Below are 21510 nucleotides of genomic sequence, written 5' to 3' on the forward strand. Positions count from 1 at the left end.
GGCGGCGCATGCATATCGGCAACACAACAACAACATTAGAAACTATTTTTAAACAATAATTTTACGCTTTCTTGAGTGTTCCATAATTTTACAAAAAATATGTAGTGGTATTGAGAGTTTTTGCTTGTGATGCGCTTCATTTCGCAGCATTTGGCTCATCTAGCCACACTGACAGCGACCCAGCGGTGAGGCAGCAGCGGACGCCATGTCTTCGCCCCGTGTAGGGCAGTCCGACGAACACTCGGCACTGCGCAGCGGCGGATTTTCCGCCGGGCGAACTTCGTCGTGAAAGTTCGCTCCATGTATGCAGGCCTTTAGTCTGCTACAGTGGAGCGCTCCGCACGCTCGTTGTGCGTGCGTGCACGTGGGCACACACACACTGGTAATTATTTACAGTTCGGAAAGCGAACACCTACAATAAACAGGTGACACAATGACATTGTCTCCCAGCGGTTGAGCCGCTACACACGATCCTTACAGAAAATCGAAACCAGCTAGCAGCCGCACATGCTCATTGTTTGTAAAATTGTAAGAGGAGCCTAGCAGGAACCACAGTTGTTTGAATGTTCTTGGTTCATTGTTTTGTTTGTAACGTGTATGTAACTTATTAAAGTAAATAATGTGTAATTATTTTATATTTAAGGGTGTTCAGTGTGCAAAAAAGTGTGCAGTTTTAAAATGGTCGCGCAGTAAAGTGATGTCGTGTGGCTTGGTGCTTTTCTGAGAATTGCGGCTGCGAATCCTGTATTTGCACGCCTTTCGATGACATGACTGAAGTTCTAAGACATCTGTCACGTATTCTGCGTGGGTAAAATTTGGGAAAACACAACGTAAGCGTTGAATATCCGCACGAAGCTGTTTGCTCAGTATGCAAAACTTGAAAGAAGAATCAGCAAAAAGTAAGGCAAAAGCACAAACATTGACGTACGCTGGCCAGCCTAAAGCACGCCACTCATCCCTCAGTTGACACAACACGATAGAAAAATTATGAACAAATGAAGAAAAAAAGTATCCCCACGCTAGCCTCGATTGGTAAAGCACGCCGTGCGCGCTCTGCTCGTTTGTCCAAATGTGACGAAAGGAGGAGTAAACCGTAAATACACAACGTAGGTACCCTTCCCCTAAAACATTTGGTACATTAATAGCATTTCTTATTGTTTTTACCATAAAAAAGAACTGTAGCTCCTCGGAGACTGCCCCGACGCACGCCTGCCCTCCGCTTAACGTGGCGAAAGAGGCTCGCGCGGGGGACGGGAGCGCCACCGCATGGGGTTGACACCAAGTGCCTCACTAGGAAGCGGCCGCTTTTTCCACTACCCATGTATTCTAGTTCACTATGGTACAAACTGTGTGCACTGCATGAAACAAGTGGTTGTGGACCTTTTTATCCGACTATTTCGGTGGGCGCAAGACGATTGTAAATTGTTTTACACAGTGCTGATGGGACTGAATGGCAGCCGTCGAAGTGGGCAAAAATATGTAGTGACCACTTCGTTGGCCATAAAACCATCGGCCAAGAGCGCTGTAATATGGGCCTACAATTTTTCCGGCGTCCTACCGAGAAAGGCCTACGTATCGCTGGAGAAAAAGGCTCCCGTTAATATAGTACAGTCCCGTTCCTCTATTCGCACCAGCTTATTATTTTCGTGTCTGGGAATGCCGTAAGCCATTACCAGTTGATAGAATGAGCGTGCATTTGGTTGGCGACTGCAAGCCTGAATGTTAACCCCTTCGTTTTGTGTCTCTAATGCACGGACGTTTTTAACCATTGCGCAGTGAACGTAAGTACGCCTGTAGAAGTATAAAAATTATCTTGTGTTCAAGACACCTTGGTCTGCACTTTACGGCACATACCCCACTTTTACACATCTCACCAAGGCATCCATAACGTCGATGGAACACCTGATCAAGATTTTTGTAGACATTCTCAAGACGTGATATAGCTATCCTGCAGCTCGGCTAACGCGACGCTCTGCCTGAGCTACACGACGTCTTGCACGATATTTTTGACGAAATCACAGAGACTGCTACAAATTCTAACATGACGTTCGCAGGAAGAATTCTAGGCACCTCCTAACTATCTAGATTTATAAAAACGAAATGTTTATCGTCCGTTTTGACGACGTTCTCAAAAATCTTGCCTAGCAATCTACGAGACGACATCTATGCATGGTAAGGGCTCTGGCTAGTCAGTGAGCGGAAGCGGTTTGTCCGTTCGGGTAAAATCAAGACAGACTGTTCAGTTTGCAGTTGCGAAACATCAACAGTGAGGATTTTTGTACTGAATATTAGCAATCTGTCGGCAAGGGTCTAATTGCTGGTGCATGACGCCGCCTTGGGAGCAGTCATAGTTGATTTTAGCCAAACGCCCCAACCGCTTCCGCTGAATGAGTAGCCAGAGTCACTGTTAATTATTTATAGTGACCCTAGCTAGTTAGTGAGCGGAAGCGGTTTAGCCGGTTGCGTCAAATCAAGACATACTGCTCCAATCCAGTCCAGACATATCACTTCCACTTGCGAAACGACACCAGCGAGGATGGCTGCACTGGATTGGAGCTGTATGTATTGATTCGACGCAACCGGCCAAACCCCTTCTAGGTGGGTGACCATCAACTCCCCCTTTCCCCCCTCTCTCCTAAAATAACAGGTACTCAATCGTCTGAGAGATTTGCTACCATATCTAACCGATTTTCTATTTTAGGTGTTACCATTTGAAACCTTTTTCCCGAGATGGACACAATTACGCGGAGACAGCGCCATCTTGTAGTAAGTGCTCTACTAGCCAGCGCCACCATCTCCCTCAGTCTCACAGACCTGCCTGAGCGCCAGCCTAAGCTCTCGAATTATCAAGATGCATGGAAGGTAAATAGCTCATCAACGAATCGCACACTTGCAACCGGTTCCAACTCGCCATTAGCAACAGAACTCCCTAATTCTTATAAACCACCTAACTTTCACCTCGACAACTTCCAAATGACCATTTTAGCGTACCTGAGACTATGCCAGTCACTTTGAAATGCACAAACTTGAGGTAGGAAAATACACAGTAAATTAGTTGAAGTCTTTAAATCCTTAGTATTTATAGTCTTAAAAAGGTGCTGTATATCAACCGCTAGCGAAAATTGTGCGAGCTGTATGACAAAATTTGCATTAATGTTTCGGGGGGGGGGGGGGGGGGGTCGGTCGGTTCCTGCATACAAAGTCTTAGTGAAAATTTTGTAGGCCCAACTGGAAACGCGCAGCCGAGAAAAATCCAATGTACAAGCTTACGTCCCGACCGACGGTCAAACTTTTAATGTCGGAAAGCGAGAAAGAACACATTTATTACGTACTGTCATGAACTATTTCGTTACATTCAAGGTTAAAAGTGAATTTTCAAATTTGGCCTACAAACGTTCGACAAAGCTGATTCATTAGAATCTATCATCCTAGATGACCCGTGCGGAGTTAACACGCAGCAGCTATATGGTCACAGAGTATTACTCACAGCTTGCTGGTTACACACGTTCAACGTTGCCTGTGAGAAATAATGTTTCGCTTGCTGAGCGGAATTTTAAACTGAATTTTGTTTTCAGCGGTGCGAGTGGTAGGGCAATGCAAATATAAAGAAGAAGGGATCTAATTAATCATTCGGCACAACAGCCACCAACCGGGGTCAGTGCATGCGGAAGGGAAAAAGCTTTTCTTAAATGCCTGATTGCGCAGAGAGCAATAATGGGATAAAGGAGTTGAAAACAAATTTAGGACAATCTTAATCTGGATGAAAATTATCCCGGGGCCTCTGAAATTTATGTGAAGAGAGCATCGCTGTTGCCATTAAGCCTTTTCTTAATGTGAAACACTTAAAAGCCCCATTCTGCGAGAAACCGTGGTTGTTATCTTCGTACGTTACCAGCGTGTTACAGTAGTTGTCGTTGTCGTTTCACCATTTGTGACATACTCATTCGCGGGATTGGTCAGGAATCGAGAGCTTGCTGGGTAATGTAACCATTTCGCAAATTTGACAAAACTAAGAATCGGAAAATTAAAGCCTTGTAAAATATACGTGACACGTGACACCCCAAGGAGGTGACACTTGAGCACAACGGGTACTCGTACACATTCTAGATTCTAGGGAAGATGCGGCGTTTGCCTTTATGGTTTCTGACATGCGATTGCTGACTCCGAAACGAAAGCGAAGAAAAAGAGGGGCACACGGTGTAGCAGAAAATGGGCCCATTCAAGCAATTTGCACAGAAAGAGAAATATTTGAAAACGAAGAAATTAATGCAGTTGCGGTATTGCAGCAAGGAGGTCGTAATAAGTTTCACCAGGATTTTGCATTGAGAGAACGTAAGCAGATTTGAGCGCCACGCTGAATTTTTTATTATTGCCGGCTACATTAAGTAACCATGGCTTAAGCTAAACAAACTTCGGCCTGCAGGATATGTTGTGGTTTCCGCGATAGGAAAACATCGACAATGCACACAGGCAGCTTGGTGTACAATGATTTTGTTCTTTTCCTGGCATTTCGTTAGGCTGAACAGAAAAGTAACTCACGGTTACGCCGCATGTAGCATAACAACCTACCGTTGTCCGGGGGAACTGCGGTCACAAGCTAGCGGTGGTATCACCAATACCGGCACCGCTGCGATCTCGTTTCGCGGCTTTTCAATGGACGCATAGGTTTTGCCCTCACAACTCATAGGAAGTTCTTGTGGCTGTGGGATACTTTTAGGTGTGGAGTTTCTTAGGACCGCACAATTTTCGTCAACGTCCGTGCGCATAGCATTTACAACCGCGAAAAATCTCGCAGGCACCGGCAGGATTCGACCCGGTGTCTGGTAGGTAAAAACGAGTTAGTCTTAGTCATCTTACCTATTGGACTACGACCGTTTTTTTCTTCTTTATTTCCGTTGGGCTATGATATTGAGTTATTACGCGAGTGTCAAACGGGTTACTTCCTCGTCTGTAAAAGTGCGGAGCACCTTAAGCCCTCCCTATGTCCTTCCGCGTCCAACCGTGCGCTCACCACCATTAAGCGAAACTAGAGCGAAATTCTATTTGATCCATGGGTTGCAGTTTCATTTAATTAATAATCAAAGTCCACCTCACGGCTCAAATCGAATGACCATCGGGGCGCAAATCGAATGTCCCTCGGAACGCAACTTCGGTGTCATTTCGAGTTTCCGTACCCAGCACCCTCAACATGATGCATGGAGTGGAGATGCTGCCATTTTTTGCATACATGGGAATTAGATTTAAAATTAACCGTGTTGTAAAAAAAACACCTCCTCAGGCATGGATATGGCAACAGCGTAGCCGAGATAAGAAGCCTCTCTACAAATCTCCTATCTGATATACAATCCGGGTTGTAATTGCGTTTTGCATACAATGGAAATGTCAAAGCGCTTACCCCCATCTATTGGTTCGCTTTGAACCATAGCGATAATGTTTTCGAACAACTGCAAAAAAAAGGGGTCACCTTTCGATTTTTGTAGCTTTCAGGTAGTGTCTTGGGTTCCCATTGCCGTGGCGTGGGCTCTAGTTTCCGTTAAACTGAAGCTTTTAATGTGCTTATATTTATTGGGCTACATAAGCGCGAAAACGTTACTCGGTCTCTCTATCCCTCGATTCAGTGCTAAGGTCAAAAGTAAATAATTCATCAAAAAAGGCTTTATATAGCCATGCAGATCCATTTCAAGTTAGGAAGCTGCTAGAGCGCGCAATACTTCTCTTCATATTTTATCACTAAGGAAGCTAGAAATATTTAAGGCAATATACAGGTGCTTCACTGATAATCCCTGCGTACTTTTACGGAAGAATATATGTTGATGTTTTTTACAAAACCAATCGAAAAACCTGGCTGCAGCTTAGGTCAGCTAACACTAGATATGCATAGCAAAAGGTTTCCTTAGCCTGGTTAAGATTTGGTTTCATTTTTTTAACTGTTCATTTTTGTGTTCTGTTGTACTTTTCGTGCAGAGCCCCGCATTTTCCGATCCCAAGAGCCCACCGAGCGATATCCGCCGTGTAGTCAGACGCCGCTTGCCTACGTATACCCAAAGGCTCCAGCTCCCTTGCACCGCTCATAAAAGACGGCCTGGCCTCGCTCTTATTCGTGGTCGAGATCGCATGCTCGCGACAAATCACCTGGTCAGGCCGCGAACCAGATGAGGAGAGCACTTGCCCATGCAAAAAGCGAAGCCGGCAACTGTGAAAGCGGTCGTTTTTTTCCTGTATTCGGCGAACGCGGCAGCTGCCGCAGATCGGCCCTGGGAGTCACGTCATGCGTTGCCAAGGGTAAGGCGCAGCTGCGGTCAAATAAAGGCGAATATCACAGCGACGGCGAAAACACGCCACAAGATTACTAAAGCATGAATTTAAATACCCCCATTTAAAATGCCCCAGGAAGGAAAGGCTCCGGCTCCAGCGAGGTAAAAGCAATCACAAAAAGATCAGAGCTTCCGCTATTGCTTTTCCAGTCAGTACCAGCAAGCAAATGATGGAAAAATTGTCGTGGTCACAACGGGTGGTGTAGGCAGTGCGACGCCAGGAAAATTGATTTGGATAGCACAAACCTCCACTGAATTCATCACAAGAGGACCGAGAACGGTGGTGGTGGAACGCGAGGAAGGGGTTAAATTCAATACGCTGCGGACGAATGTTGATGTTCGGCGGCATTCGCAGAAAAGCAAGGATTTACGCGGGCAATTTTTTGCGGTCAAGAAACTTTTGTGTAAAGGTGTTGTAAATCAATACCGGTGCCCATCTTATTCGTAATTTGAGTCTTTCGCTATGTATCACATTGGGCTAAGCACTGCACATCCTATAACCATGTTTAATGCTGCTTTGCTCCTTTCAAGAAGGGCTGTATGTGAACGGTAGACGAACTAGAACTTTGCATAGGAATTACCTTCAGCAGCGGAACACCAAAACCAATTAAGATAGCTTAAAGTAACGCTCCTTCTTGAAATACATATGAACATCTGGGATGCTTCTCGTATATGTATGCCGAAGACGGGAGTATTACGTGAAAATATTGATTGTGCCTGCGTTCAAAGAACATGCAGAAATTCAGAGAATTGACTAATATATCATAACAATCTCCCACCACGTGTTAACGGTGCGAGTTCTTTACATCGAATAATGGCTGTGAATACCCAAAGACTTTAGAATACAATTTTTTAAGTTTTTTTTTGTTTCTTTTCACCCGTGACCTATAGAATACCATTATACCTATGAAGTGGCTTTACTTCGCTAATTGTGTTTTTTTTCGAAGATGCAATGCGTACTCCAGATTTGGTCCGTTTACTGTAATCTTTAGTGGCAGTTACAGCGTTGTTTAGAGGAATTTTTTTTGCTTATTCTTCAGTTTTGTGGGGAGATGTATAAAATACATGTTGTTTTTATTTTTTGTCAGTATATTCTTTGTGAAATATTTTTTTCCATTTTCATTGTTTGGTTTTCAAAACTCTGTTTAACTAGTTCTCTATATATAGGCTATTGTAAAATTTCCATTTGTGACTTCTACCAAAATCTACATTTTTCTGGAAATGCGGGGCGTATCACAGATCAAGTTGGGGGAGGGGGGGGGGTACTACTGGGCAAAATTGTTACGCATGAAAAAAAGATATCATCCTGTTGCGAGAGGCTGCTTTCATGCTCTGAACTCGAAGATGAAGCTACGCTGGTCGAACAGGCGGTGACGGCGGCGTCCTCCCGCGGACTCCAGAAAGTTGGAAGCTTACCAGCACCTTTCCCCCTACCTTTTAACCTATTATAAATGTTCATCCGTCATCATCATCCCTTTATGTCAGATTACTCCTCAGCGTGAATATTTGCGTCATTTAAATTCTTACTTGCGTGAAAAGAGTATCAATTAGCTGAAATATTATCCCGTATCCCAAGTAGTGGGGTATACAAAGGCGAAAAACTGACATTTCTTACAAGAACCAATATTACCCTAGCTATAGAACGTTACACATACCAATTTATTTATTCCACCAATTCCCCCCAAAAAAAGGTGATACGCTTCATTGCTTTTTTCCGCTTGTAAGTAGTCACACTTTAATGTTTATGTTTGATTCACCTTCCAACACCCCGTTAACAAAGCCGGGGTTCACTGAATTGTGAAAAACTAATATGTTTTAGTCTATGTCAGGCTGAGGTAAAAATCATAGACTTTTCAACACTTTCTCTTGCAGACACTTAACGTACCAGGGAAGTATTATCTGTACATGAGGTCCTACGAGGATGAACCGTTGTACGGTCTAAACAGCGTATGCGTTTCAAATGAACTTATCTCTGTCAACGAAAAGGAAAATTACACCATCAGTACCTTTGGGACCACCAGCGCGAAGGACGGCTCAAGGTGAGTGCATGCAGACTTATTAGCAGAGGGTTAACTATTTAATGATCGACCAAAGGAGGGCGTTACCATACAATTCCACTTTCTCGCACCCCCCTGCCCCCCACCCCCCGGGAGGGGTAATGGGGGAAAAAACTGGTAAACAAGAACTGTTTACATGCTGTCTTAATACAATGTCTATTTGGAATGCATTGTACAGGGCAGAATTTTCGTTCAATAACACCTTAGCCCGGTAATAACTGTTGCAATACCAAGGGGCAGTTCCATTCTTGATGCAGTTTATGTGCACCTATTGAAATCATCGCGTAGATAGGAGAACATTTCTTATACAAGAAAATCTTGCAGGATTATTCTTCTTGGTTTTAACGGCCAGCAATGGTTGATAGTTCGATGGTTTGAATGGTTCAATTTAGACCCACGCCTGACTTTATTCAACAAATTTTTTTCTGATAGTATTGCATCTTTACATAGAATGAGTATACACTATGACACGCATTCGTGTGCGTGAGAGAGTCCTGAATGCGCCAGAAATAGAAGGGCGTATAACTGATCTTTCCCAAGGGTGCTCTATGTACAATCATGGACCAATGAATCGCGATCACTAAAATAGGAACCATCCATGCAAGTCAATTTGAAGAGTGGTTTAATTACAGTAACGAAATTGCGGAATGTAGCTTTCCAAATTCTCCGATATCCTGCCACTATTGATCCTCCAAGAACAAAACTTTTTCATTGTCCGTCTTCTTATTCATAATTTTCTTTTCGCACTTCAATTGTGCATGACGGTTCGTACATATATACCACGAAATGTGAGCACCCACAGTTGGGTGTGTGGACATTTTGCCATGTATAGAGTTTTAGCACGCAGGCTTCCGCTGATCCCATTAAATCAGCGGAAGCCTGCGTGCGATGTTAGTAATACCTAGCTACAATACAAAAGAACCCAACGCAACCTAATTACAAAAAAAAATATTTATCGTGCTCAAACCAGAGATCCAGGAGATCAAGGAGACTCTCACCAGCATGGAATCAGCGATCGAGGCCATCATGAACCACCCGATAGTCACCCAATACGCCCAAGTGCACGGCAACCAAGGCAATCACCCGCAACCCACGTTCCAGCTAACATGGCCTCCAACGCACCACAACTAACAGTCTGGCAATGGAATTGCCGCAGCTTCAACGGCAAGAAAGCGGCAATACAACAGCACATCAAATACGCCAAGAATGCACCAGACGTCATACTACTCCAAGAAACACTCGAGGACGCCCCGACCCTTCCCGGATACAGAGCTCACTCCAGTCCGACGGAGGGCCGAGGCGTCTGCACCTTCGTCAAGAAAGGGCTCCCCTTCATAGAGCACGACTACAAGAATACCAAGATAGAGCATACCTTCATCGAACTAATACCAACAAGGAAAAGGAAGTGCAGCATCTTCATCCTCAATATATATAGCAGTCCCACACAAAGACTTCAACGCTTCAGGTCACTCCTGCACAGAGCCTGCAAGACGGCAGACCGGCATAGACTCCTAATTGGGGGAGACTTCAACGCCGCTGACCCGGCCTGGGGCTACAGCTACAGCCTCGCTAAAGGAAGAAACTTATCGCAAGATGCACACGAGCTCGACCTCGTCCTCATTACGGAGCCGGCTCACCCGACAAGGATAGGCAACTCGGTGTCTAGAGATACCACGCCCGACCTTACTTTCATCAAGAACTTTGGCTCGCAACCGGCAACGTGGCACAACACATCCACGGACCTGGGAAGCGACCACTTGATAATAGAAATCAAGATCCCTCTTCCTGGAGCACACCATGCTGGCACACGTAAATTTAAATGGATTGACTGGAACGACTTTAGGAAACTAAGAGAATCGCAACACGACGAAAACTCAAGCCAGATCACGGACATCGATGCCTGGTGCCGAGACCTCACAGGCAGCGTCGAGGCAGCAACTAAGGAGATCGAGACTGAACTTGAAGTAGACAAGATGGACAGCCGATTGGCACACATGATTGAGGCCAAGAACTCTATACTCGCGCGTTGGAAAAAACAACGCCTCAACCGCAAACTTCGCAAAAATATCGCGGAGCTAAATCGCAACATGGAGGACCACTGCCGGGAGCTTTGCAAACAGCAATGGCACGAGCTTTGCAACGCGATCAACGGACAAATGCACAACGGCAAAGCGTGGAACATCCTAAGACAGCTACTAGACAAAACGAAGACGAAATCGCATCAGCGTGACCGACTGGCTAAACTAATACACAAGGAGATAATGGCCAAGGGCGAGACGGCTGTCAAAATGCATCTATTGGACAAGTACGTGCCACGGTCGACCGCGAAACAACACGGCCCTTATACTGGCGAGACTAATGAAGCCCTAGACCGCGACATAAGCATCGAGGAAGTGAGAACGGCACTCTACGACCTCAACAGCAGATCGGCGCCCGGCCCTGACCGGGTAACGAACAGAATGCTTAGGAACCTCGATGACCAGTCAATAGAAGCCCTAACAGATTACTACAACGAATGCTGGAAAACAGGCAAGCTCCCCCGACAGTGGAAGAAGGCCAAAATGATTCTAATCCCGAAGCCGGGCAAGCCCCCAGACGTCCTGCGTTGGAAAAGTTCTCGAGCACGTCCTCCTCAATCGGTGGCAAAAGTACCTCGAACGAATAGAAGCCTTCCCCCACACGATCATCGGATTCAGGCAACACCTGGGCACCCAAGATGCCATGCTTCAGCTCAAACACCAAGTAATAGACGGCCAAACCAGCGGTAACAAAGCCATATTAGGTCTCGACATACAGAGCGCATTTGATCAAATCGAACACGCTGCAATCCTAAGACAAATATCGAAACTCAACCTGGGAGAGCGCAGCTACAACTACGTTAGAGACTTTCTAACAGACAGAAGCGCCGAACTCTTGGCGGGAGACTTAAGAGTCGGCGAACGTACCATGGGGCACAAGGGCACCCCACAAGGGTCTGTAATCTCCCCAATGCTCTTCAATCTCGTCATGATCGGAGTGGCCGAGAGACTCGAGAAGCTTGAGGACGTCGAACATACGATCTACGCCGACGACATTACCCTATGGGTATGCAAAGGCAGCGACGGAAACATCGAGACAGTACTCCAGAGAGCGGTCAACGAGATCGAAGATTACCTCCAAGACACTGGCCTGAAATGTTCACCAAAGAAGTCGGAACTACTCTTGTACCAACCGGCAAGAAAACACAAGAGTAAACCACAAAGGGAACGGGATAAGATCACGATACGCACCAAAGATGGTACCATCATACCCACGGTACCTAAGATCAGAATCCTCGGAATGGTCATCGAATCTCATGGGAGGAATGGGGACACGGTCAACCGTCTCATATACAAGACAGCCAACGCCACCCGGCTACTCAAACGAGTAACCTCGAAACGGGGAGGCATGAAAGAGGACAATGTAGTCCGCCTAATTCAAGCGTTTGTGATCTGTCACGTAACCTACGTGGCTGCATATCACCACTGGTACCAAAGTGAAAGGAAAAAGATCAACATACTGATACGCAAGGCTCACAAGATCGCTCTCGGCCTACCGGATACCACGAACACCGATCTGCTGCTACAACTAGGAATCCACAATACGCTCGAAGAAATAGCAGAAGCACAGAGAGTGTCTCAACTCGAACGGCTATCAGCAACAAAGACAGGTCACAAAATCCTCGAAAAACTGCATATCAGATACCACCGACAGCAAGGAAACAAGAGCACACTCAGCAACGAAGTTCGCCAAGCCCTACGCATAGACCCAATACCTAGGAACGTTCACCCAGAACACAACAAAGGCAGGCGCCAAGCCCGAGCCAAGGCCCTCACGGACAAACTCAGCGAGGACCCCGGCGCTCGCTTCGTCGACGCTGCAGAATACGCGTGCGGCAGCCGCTACGCCGTGGCGGTAGTTGACGCTGCAGGCACTACAAGATCCGCTGCGAGCATAACTTGCGTCAAGTCCGAGGAGGCCGAGGAGGTGGCCATAGCCCTGGCGCTTGCCGACCAAGGCTGCACTACAGTCCTCAGCGACTCACGCCAAGCAGTACGGAATTATGCCAAAGGGGAGATCTCACCCAAAGCGGCCCGCATCCTGGAGCGAGCCGACCTTCATAACCGGAAACACATCACTTGGTTCCCAGCACACGAAGGCAAGGTCTCAGAGACAAACGAAAACAGAAACGAGTCGGCCCACGTCGCAGCGCGCGCTCTATCTCTCCGCGCTGGCAACGAACAGGCCACACAACTCTGGTTCAGCACTAAGGACAGACTCGTCAACTACCAAGAGATCACCAAAGCGTATCGCCTGGCTCGCAGGACTCTCCCTCCACCCAGCGACAAGCTGGACAGAGCCCAGGCTGTCATCTTCAGACAACTGCAAACCGGAACCCTCCTAACGCCGCTACTTCTGCACAGACAATACCCCGATGCCTACCCAGACAGCAAATGCAGGGTCTGCCGAAGGGAGACGGCTACTCTAACGCACATGCTGTGGAATTGCAACGAACACCCCGAAGAAGCAAAGTCCGGAACCCTTCCGCCGCGACTAGCAGCGGCGCTGACATCCTACGACCAAGGAGAACAACTCTGGGCCGTCCAGCAAGCCCAAGAGGCGACAACGAGGCAGGCTTCCGACACCCCGCATGTGGGGAGAAGAAACCTAGCCAAGACGTCTCCCCGACGGTGACCTAGGCCCGGTCGACTAGCGTGCGTGCACGCGAGTTTTGCAGGCACATAATAAAGTTTATTCCACTCCACTCCACTATCGTGCGAGTAAATTGCCTCCGCGATAATTCTCTTAGAAATGTAAACAATTATGTCCACAGTGAATAAAGGGAGAGGATAAAGTTAGAAAATAACTTTACGCTGTTTAAACCACCATTTCCCGCTTCTTACCAAAGGAAGATGGATAGATGGTTAGGTGTCAGGTAGTATTCAAGAAGCTACCATACTCAATGATCGCAATGTTTGGTGAAATAGATGTACTTTAGCACAAAACCACATTTTTTTTCGAACTGGAGGAAACAATCTGCACTCGTGAATTTGGTGAGGACGCGGGAAGCGCAATACCTAAGGACAGGTTTCTCATTTGCGAAAACGATGAATGCGTGCGCAAAATTTGAACACTACTAGTAGTTACACCTAAGTGCCGTGGTATAAATCCACGAAGGCATAGAAAAGAGCGCATGGGGCTCAAACGAGTGCAAAAGAGTAAAAATCTCCTGTCGATGGTGAACGAGGTAGTATGAGTGACGTCTAGTATTTGTACCTCCATACCTTGTCATCCAACACTCCGATCTTTGTTATTCCCTGCTGAACCGCTTCCACAAGTACTCCAAACAGTCTTAACGTCCAAATTGTTAACACAGTTTGTTTTATTTCTGGCTGCGCCAGTTTACATCATGGTTCCAAAGGCACTTTTCTTACATCATTATTTACTGTATGGTTAAATGGCCCTCTGTAAAAATTTCCAAAAACCCAAGAAACTTTGCCTTAAACAGAACTGAAGTTTTTTCTAGTCACACAGCGAGTTAGGTAGTCATTAATTAATGTATAGTAAACCTGCTAGCACGGGTGACTATCAAACATCTGTCGATTACCATTATTGCATCACAGCAAATACCATCGTTCGCAATATAACTGAGGTAATGATGGGGTAAGTAAAAAGGGATCCCTTTTCAGCCAATCTGTGGATGATTTGTTATCTTGTTTTGAATTGTTTTCTTGCAATAAGGCTTTTATAGCCGTTCTCACCAATATAGAAAAAAGAACTATAGAAAAGGCAAAGCTAATATGCTCGTTTTCGGTGTCCTGGAAATTATAAAACGAGTAGGAGCAGCAATATTGGTCTTTGTTGGCACAAATGTCTCTGCTACCAAACAGCGCTAAGAATATGTTGGGTAATCCTGCAATTCAGCCTCTAATAAAATTACATAACGTTATTTTCTACTGTGTTTATCCATTCCACAACTTCTACTGCCCCAACTGCTAGCCACTTCAGTGTGATCTGTTTGTAGCTTTTAACGACAGTGCTGTTGTTTGGGCTACCTCAACAGAAAAATGTTTGCCTGCCTCTTCCGTGCACTCCTTTCTGTCTGTCTGTCTGTCTGTCTCTTGGCCGCAGTGATCAAATGGTTTACCGCAAAGAATACACAGGCGAGGCCGTTCCTAACTAGTAATACTGCTGATGCGGGTCCGACGTCAGGAAACCTCCGGTAGATCTGGAGAAAAATATAGTAACATAACTTGCAGTATACCAGTCTTCTTTAACCAGAATTACACTTTGGTTACACTTTGAAGCCTACGGAATTACACCTTGGTTACAATTTGAAACCTACGGAACAGGCCTGCGTGCAGTGGGAGTAGACAGGCTGATGATGATGATAATGATCATGACAGCTAAGTTTTGTTTTTTAAATTGAAAACTTCAAAAGAATGTGTTCAAAGGGTACAGAAAGGTGAAAAAAGCAAATCCACTAAACACAGAGCTTAAACTAAAATATACGACCTTGGACTGCTGTAGCCATAACTAGAAGCAAAACCACGAAAGCATGGTGTGTATTGTCCCAACAGATGGCTCGTAAACAGTGTAAAGACAGAAAAATCGAAACTCATTGAAGGAACGCAAATTTATTTCATTTCATGAGCGGGAGGGCAGTAAAGAGTGTGACAAGTTACGTGGCTGGGGAAGCAAGCAAGTGCAATGCAACAAGCAGATGCAATGAAGCAACCCAAATATGCAGCATTTTTTTTGTGGATGGAAATTAAAAATCAACAGTAATTCAGAAAAAGAGTTACGCAGGATGCCAATTCCGAATGACAGTAGTCGTCCGGGAATGCAGTGTACTTCTCTGAGTCTCTCACTTGTTGCCATCCAATCAACCAGCCTGAGCACCATTCACTGGTATCTGGCTACTTTCAGCATGCGCAAAGTCGTCATATTGATTTGTTGACATTTACATAGAATAATGTCGCACACCATAAACAGAATTGCATATAATATGAGAAGTATCCTAATATATGTCGACTTTGTTCACTCAACAAATGTTTTTCCCTCTACCCTGCGTGAGTTAAATGTGCCATGAAAGCCCGATAACTTCATTGCAGTGGCCTTCGCAGACTCTCCGAAAAATGCTACGAATATATGTTTGAAGAACTGCATTTGATGGCCCATAGGAACCCCGCCACCAGCTCCGAATGTAATTGGTAACGCCAGTTGCGAACCAATAATGTGGTTTTTCGCGTGTGAGAAAGTCCAGCAGTAATGTGCGTAGTGTTCAATTAGTTATGACCCGAAAACAAAAGTGAAATGTAAATTCTACTTGTGCCGCGAACACGTGTTAGCAGGTTAACGACCAGTGCGTTCCTTGTTTCCTGCCCAGGACGAACAGAACGGTGTACTCGTGGGCTCGTGCTACCGAGGGCTATCCTGCCCCCAACGTAATTGAGTCGTCTTTCACATTAGGTAAGCAAATCCTTATTTGGGTCCAGCAGGGTTTACTACGTGCATTCAGTTAAAAGATAAATACCTTCAAATGAATGTGTACACTGCAACTCGGGTTATATGTTTTTCGTGGAACCAAAAAAAAAGAAATCTAAGTGCCAAAAGGCAACAATAAGGAAACTGAAAAAAAAACTAGAAATGTCTGAAGTTGAGAGCTTGCGCGCTGGCTACTTGAATGAATCGTACAGTATTATCGGCCGCATTTTGTCACGGCGGACGAGCGCGACTCGTTTTTTCAAACCATGCAGCACCTTGTGTGTATCTAGATTGTCACTTGTCTGTAGGCGCCATGTGAACAAGTACAACACCCCAGCTGTGGCAGCCCCCAACTGATTCGCTATGCAAGCCTCCTTTCCCTCCGGGTTTTTGTGCACTTGCGCAAAATGGCGAACTTTTGTTCTAGCAAAAGTTTTTCTCGCTTTCTTGATGCCACAGATATTAACAAGCGCACTCTTCCCCGACGGACTCAAGTTTCTGTTTGGCCCGTGCACTGGAGATAATGCAGGAACGGCCGCGAACACACCTGTAGTGTTTTGAACAGAATAGTTCTTCTTGGACTTCTTAAAGCCGAAAATTTTCCTCTAGTTATATCTCTCTCAGTTCCGCCAACCAAACAAAAATATCCAGATTCTACAACGAGAAGTTTACTATACGAAATTGTAACGCACAAATTTAGAGAAGGGAAAAACGAGACGAAGACAAGCGCTTGAAATAAGAGATGAGCAACATATGCGGGTCTGTACACTGCGCACTTACTCTGGTTTAGTTTTTTGTGTTTTTGCTAGGCCCGCTCCATTTATACATGTAATTTTGTAAATAAAATTTTAGTTGACCCTGTTTGAATTTATACGCTTGATATTCGTATAATAGATTACCAACTATCTCGAATCTAAAAGTTGTTGAGAAGTTTATACCAGAAACATCAATGCAAACCCACACATCTGTCACCCTAATTCATGCTTGTCAACACTGTTGAGCAAAAGAAATATTAGGCATATTTGAGGCAAAGCACCGCCAAGTGAGTAGTATTTGCAGGGGTATTTGATTAAAAAAAATACTTCTCTTCTCGATGTCTGCGATACCACATACAAAATTCCCTTTGAAAACGATGCTATGACCGAGAAACCACATGCCGATCGCGCCCCACCATAGACCATGTGTAGCCATTCCAAGAAGTCCAACCGTAACAAAAGGTTCAAGTAGATGGTGCATGAACAGTAGAACACAGGAAAATCCCGCCTTCCACCATAAACACGGTGGAGGTTTTCTTAAGTCAATTAAATTCAACTGAATTGGCTTTAACAAACATCCACTGTGTTTAGTGTTAGATGAGAGACATGCTAGGGGAAAAGCGTGACATGTCAGAGGGAATGAGAAGAGAGGCAATTCCGTTGTTGGGAGGGCAGAAGTATAGTTTTTCCGCAACATTGGCAGCGAAGTGAGCAGAGACGCGTTCATTCTGTTTGCACCTTTCTGTCTTCCTTACCAGAAAAAGATTTCGTCGTGGAGTTTGTGCTTGCCTTTTCGGAGTACAAGAACTGTGACATTCTAAGACTTCCGCACCGAAATAACGGTAAGAACCGAGTCGGCAAATAAACTGATCCACACCACTGTGTATCGCGCAATGCTCGGATGAGGTAGGTAGATATTGCGCGCACTTCGTGTACGACGCAGCTGGGAATGCAATGCAGGAGTACCGCGATAAATATCCCTTTGTTGAATCGAATCAAAGTAGTGCGACCGATTATTTTATCTTGTCTTGACGATCTTAGTGATGGCTGTTTTGTAATTATCCGTGCTTGATGGTTGTGCGTATTCGTTTGTGTGGGGTCTCTCTGGCCATTGTCCACATCAGGGGTGCCGAAAATCTCTTTCCGCATAAGAATCAATATCTTACGGTATTCTCTAAAGATTTAGTACGTGCTTAAAGCGTCGTTGTTACTCTCAACACAGAGACAGTGAAAGCCTGTTTTTAAAGTGAAGTTCATAGTACTCTATCAAAAACTTTTTGCCCTATTTATTGTTTTACCGACACGTATGGACTTAAGATATTTTAGTATTTTCTAAAGCGTGCCGGAACGGGCGCACTTACCAGCCTGCCTCCAAACAGCGTGTGATATTTCGAGCATGCCATGTGATTAGCTGTTGTCTATAAATCACACAGGTCAGCGTAGTTTCGCGGGAATTTTCGATGGAACAACTTATGGCAAAGCAGCAATTTTAAATAAAGCTCCATGGTGGAGACAAAGGAAAGTGGCGGTCAAGCGAAAAAAGAGTTGTAAACTGATATATTCCAAATGGACGGACCAAGCAACTGGCATGCGACACTACGCCTATAGTGGGACCCCACTAAGTACCGAGAGATTCACAGGGGTTTCTTTGGGCGGTGTGATAGCTCCCGATAATATCTTGCAAGCCGCACAACTTTTATACTGTCCATCAATTCTGTCAGTTGAATAACTTAAAGGATCATAGTCCTATCTGCGTTCAATATTCTCCGTTGAGAGTGGCATAGCCGAAATCTACAGGCCTGCCGAACTGTTTTCATTGCATTACGCAGTTAACTGTGCAGTTGCTACCAGTTGTGCAAAAGTGCTTCTGAGGAATCTCTTCCAGAAAAGATATCGCGCACATTTGCGCTACAAAAACATCTTGCCTCACTTGTTCTTATATAGAGATCTTTGTATGGAGTTCATTTTTTGGGGAATCGTCGCTTGTATATCAAAAACATCAACAGGGAAGGTTCCCTAGATTCGTATTGGCCAGATATCAACTAATATTCGTGTATTTGGTTGTGCTCGGGTGTCCGTGTTTTTTCTTCGGAGTGTGTGGGGATCTGTCGCTATTTATGCGTGTGCGCGCGGGAATGCCGGTATTTGTGCTTGCGTGTGTGCTCGTGTGTCGGTGTTTGTGCGTGTGCGGGGGGCGTCGGTGGCCGTGCATGAGGCTGTGCAGGGGGATGTCCGTGTTTGTTCGTACACGTGTGCGCGGGGTGTCGGTGTTTGTTCGTGTGTGTGTGCCTCGTGGATGTCGTTTGTGCGTGCGTGTGTTTTGGGAGTCGGTGTTTCTGCGCACGTGTGTGGGGGCGTGTCGGTCTTCGTGCGTGCGTGTGCGCGTAGGCGTGCAGCGCACGCAATACCACCAGCACTTGTGATTGTCCAACGTTAGAGAGTGCAATGCCTTACAGTCAGCCTGATGTCGCAAAGAGAGAAGTAGCCGAAGAATGCTTCGTTGAAAGAATTCTTTTGTTTGTTATTTTATAATCTTTCCTCAAAAAAATGAACCTTGCGCGCAGAACTCTGCCTTTCCTTTTGCGTGAAGTTTACACTCTTTGCGCACTCACGTAGAACTCGTATTTTGGTTGGACTGCTGCTTTTTTGCACATTTCTGGTGCAAATGAAAAATTACAAAACGCAGTATACAATTTCCGAGCAAATTGTAACACTTCTTCTCAAGCATTATGGTGTCTGCCTATTGATTGCTTATTCTACATCCCTCTCCCCCTATGAAATGCGCAAGCGCTTCAGAGCAGCTAAAATGAATAAGAAGCAAACGTTGGCTGCAGCTACGTATAATACAGACAATATACATATTATTCAATGCAGCCAGATTACGGAGGCACAGTTCTACAAAACGTTTAGCTCAGGGAATTTTTCATGGAATTTTTATTTCATAATTCTGCTCGATATACGGTGGTGGTGTTTGTATTTAGAATACGTTTTTTTCTTCCGTCCGAATGTGCAAGGACGTTGCACACAAAGGATGCCGCTTGTGTGTTCCGATGCCAGTAGTTAAACGCAGAGTAAACTTGAATGACGCACTGTACCATACGGCTTTATTTACCTGCCAAATATGACAGTGAATTCAACTTCGTTAGATTAGCTTTCTTGTGTGGTTCTCCCAGTCACACACCGACAGCTACATGAATAGCTCCAACAAATCACTCCTACAGCTACATGCATCACTCCTAACGCGCTGAGTTTCATCCAAAGAAGACTACAACGCCTGCATATGTTTTGTTAATTTTCCCAGCACCATACCTGACGAACCCACTTTTCATTGCAGGCTGCGAACTCTGGGCGAAAGAGGGTGAAATGCATAAGATCGAGGCACACTGCTTCTTTATCTTCCATCTCCTCTGCGGACCGGAAAAGTACATGGTATACGACAGCCAGATGTGTGAAGCAAAATAAACGCGTTTCGTGACGCCCATTCAGCGTTGCACGGTATTTCTTTTTCTAACAAGTTGGGCAGTACATAAACAAGATGCACTATTTTTATCTAAAATACGCGACGAAATTGCACCAAGCCACAAACATGCCTTAAAGAAAATTTTATGTTCCTTGTCTCATAAAAAATAGCCAGCGGTAACCTTGGCAGATGTGTAAAACCGGCAACGACGATGAAACGCGAAGCAACATACGTGACAAAGTTCCGCGCATGCAGCGTAATCATCCAACATAATTATAGTGGTATGTTTTTAACAACCGAGCTGTTTAACCTGGAATTTTACTTGTTCTTGGCGCTTCTAAGACATCTGCGCCGTGAAGTGGAAGAGAAGAAAATGTTAGGACAAGAAGTGCGAGAGGAAATGGCGAGGAGCAAGGAGCTGAGGAGCATGGGTGGGGAGTGTGTGACGCGGATGAGTTTGGCGTATGATAAGTTTTGCTCAAGTGAAACGTTCATTTGCCCTCACCCTTTTTCCGCTCGAAACAATTTGTGTGGGACCGAAAAAAGCCAAGTTAAAGTTAGCGAAGACCACCCGCTTGCTGTTTCTTTAGTCATCGCATCTCAATAGCGAAGGTGATTGAATTATCTTTTATAGAATATCTTACTGAACCGGCTTGCTTGTTTGGGCATTCGCGAACCATGCAAGCAGCCCGGCAGGAATTTCGTCCAGTAGGCCGAGGGCAAGAAGGTGCCATACCTCGTGGTAAAAAGCTTTGTTATAAAAGGAAGCCGCACTGTCGCACTAGGGCGACACCATGCTTGGTGACGAAGAGACAATTGAAAGTTATTCAAATAGTGCGTAAGACGCCATCTTGGCGAGGGTCTCGCGGCTGGGCATGGGCAGGAGAACCTACAACTTCATCCGGGACTTCCTATCGGAGAGGACCGTAAAGATCCAGGCCGGAGACCTGGAACTAACGTTGAAAAAGACGAGCAGCGTCGGGACACCCCAAGGCTCGGTGATCCCTTCGTTGCTGTTAACATCGTCATGATTGGGGTGGCCAACCGGCTCACGGAGATCCCGCAGGTCCGCTACACCATCTACGCGGACGACATCACCCTGTGGTACCCAGGAGGCAGCGACGGCCACATCGAGTCGACTCTGCAGACGGCGGTGGAAGCTATCGAAGATCTCCTGGGGGAAACTGGCCTCGCGTGCACCCCGCAGAAGTCCGAACTACTGATCATCCCCCCGCCAGGCGCGTACCGCAAAAGGGTGGAAGATGACTCCGCAGCAATCACGGTGCGGACGAGAGACGGCACGATCATCCCCAAAGTGAAGGCGCTCCGGGTCCTCGGCATGACCATCGGGGGAACCGGTGCAACGGTGCCACGGTCGACCGAACGATCACAAAGCTCGGAACCGCCACCCGCCTCAT

General features: G+C 45.7%; 1 protein-coding gene across 1 annotated transcript; it reads left to right on the plus strand.

Moving 5' to 3' along the window:
- The first annotated feature begins 2706 nt into the window (after positions 1-2706).
- LOC144148963 (male-specific histamine-binding salivary protein-like) lies at positions 2707-20106 on the plus strand. Its single transcript, XM_077680481.1, has 5 exons — positions 2707-2862; positions 8187-8353; positions 15780-15862; positions 17391-17474; positions 19967-20106. Exons 1-5 carry the CDS (start codon positions 2731-2733, stop codon positions 20092-20094), a joined length of 594 nt encoding a protein of 197 aa, XP_077536607.1. The 5' UTR covers positions 2707-2730; the 3' UTR covers positions 20095-20106.
- Positions 20107-21510: the final 1404 nt, after the last annotated feature.

This window comes from Haemaphysalis longicornis, unplaced genomic scaffold (assembly GCF_048455015.1).
Source record: "Haemaphysalis longicornis isolate Haplotype H1 unplaced genomic scaffold, Haemaphysalis longicornis Haplotype H1 scaffold_8, whole genome shotgun sequence".
Classification (NCBI taxonomy): Eukaryota; Metazoa; Arthropoda; class Arachnida; order Ixodida; family Ixodidae; genus Haemaphysalis; species Haemaphysalis longicornis.

Bases quoted from the DNA above. Each gene is read 5' to 3' on its own strand.
- LOC144148963 (XM_077680481.1), top strand. From the start codon at position 2,731: ATGGACACAATTACGCGGAGACAGCGCCATCTTGTAGTAAGTGCTCTA. The intron at 2,863-8,186 runs GTAAATAGCTCA...TTTCTCTTGCAG, and splicing joins ATTATCAAGATGCATGGAAG to ACACTTAACGTACCAGGGAA. The intron at 8,354-15,779 runs GTGAGTGCATGC...TTTCCTGCCCAG, and splicing joins AGCGCGAAGGACGGCTCAAG to GACGAACAGAACGGTGTACT.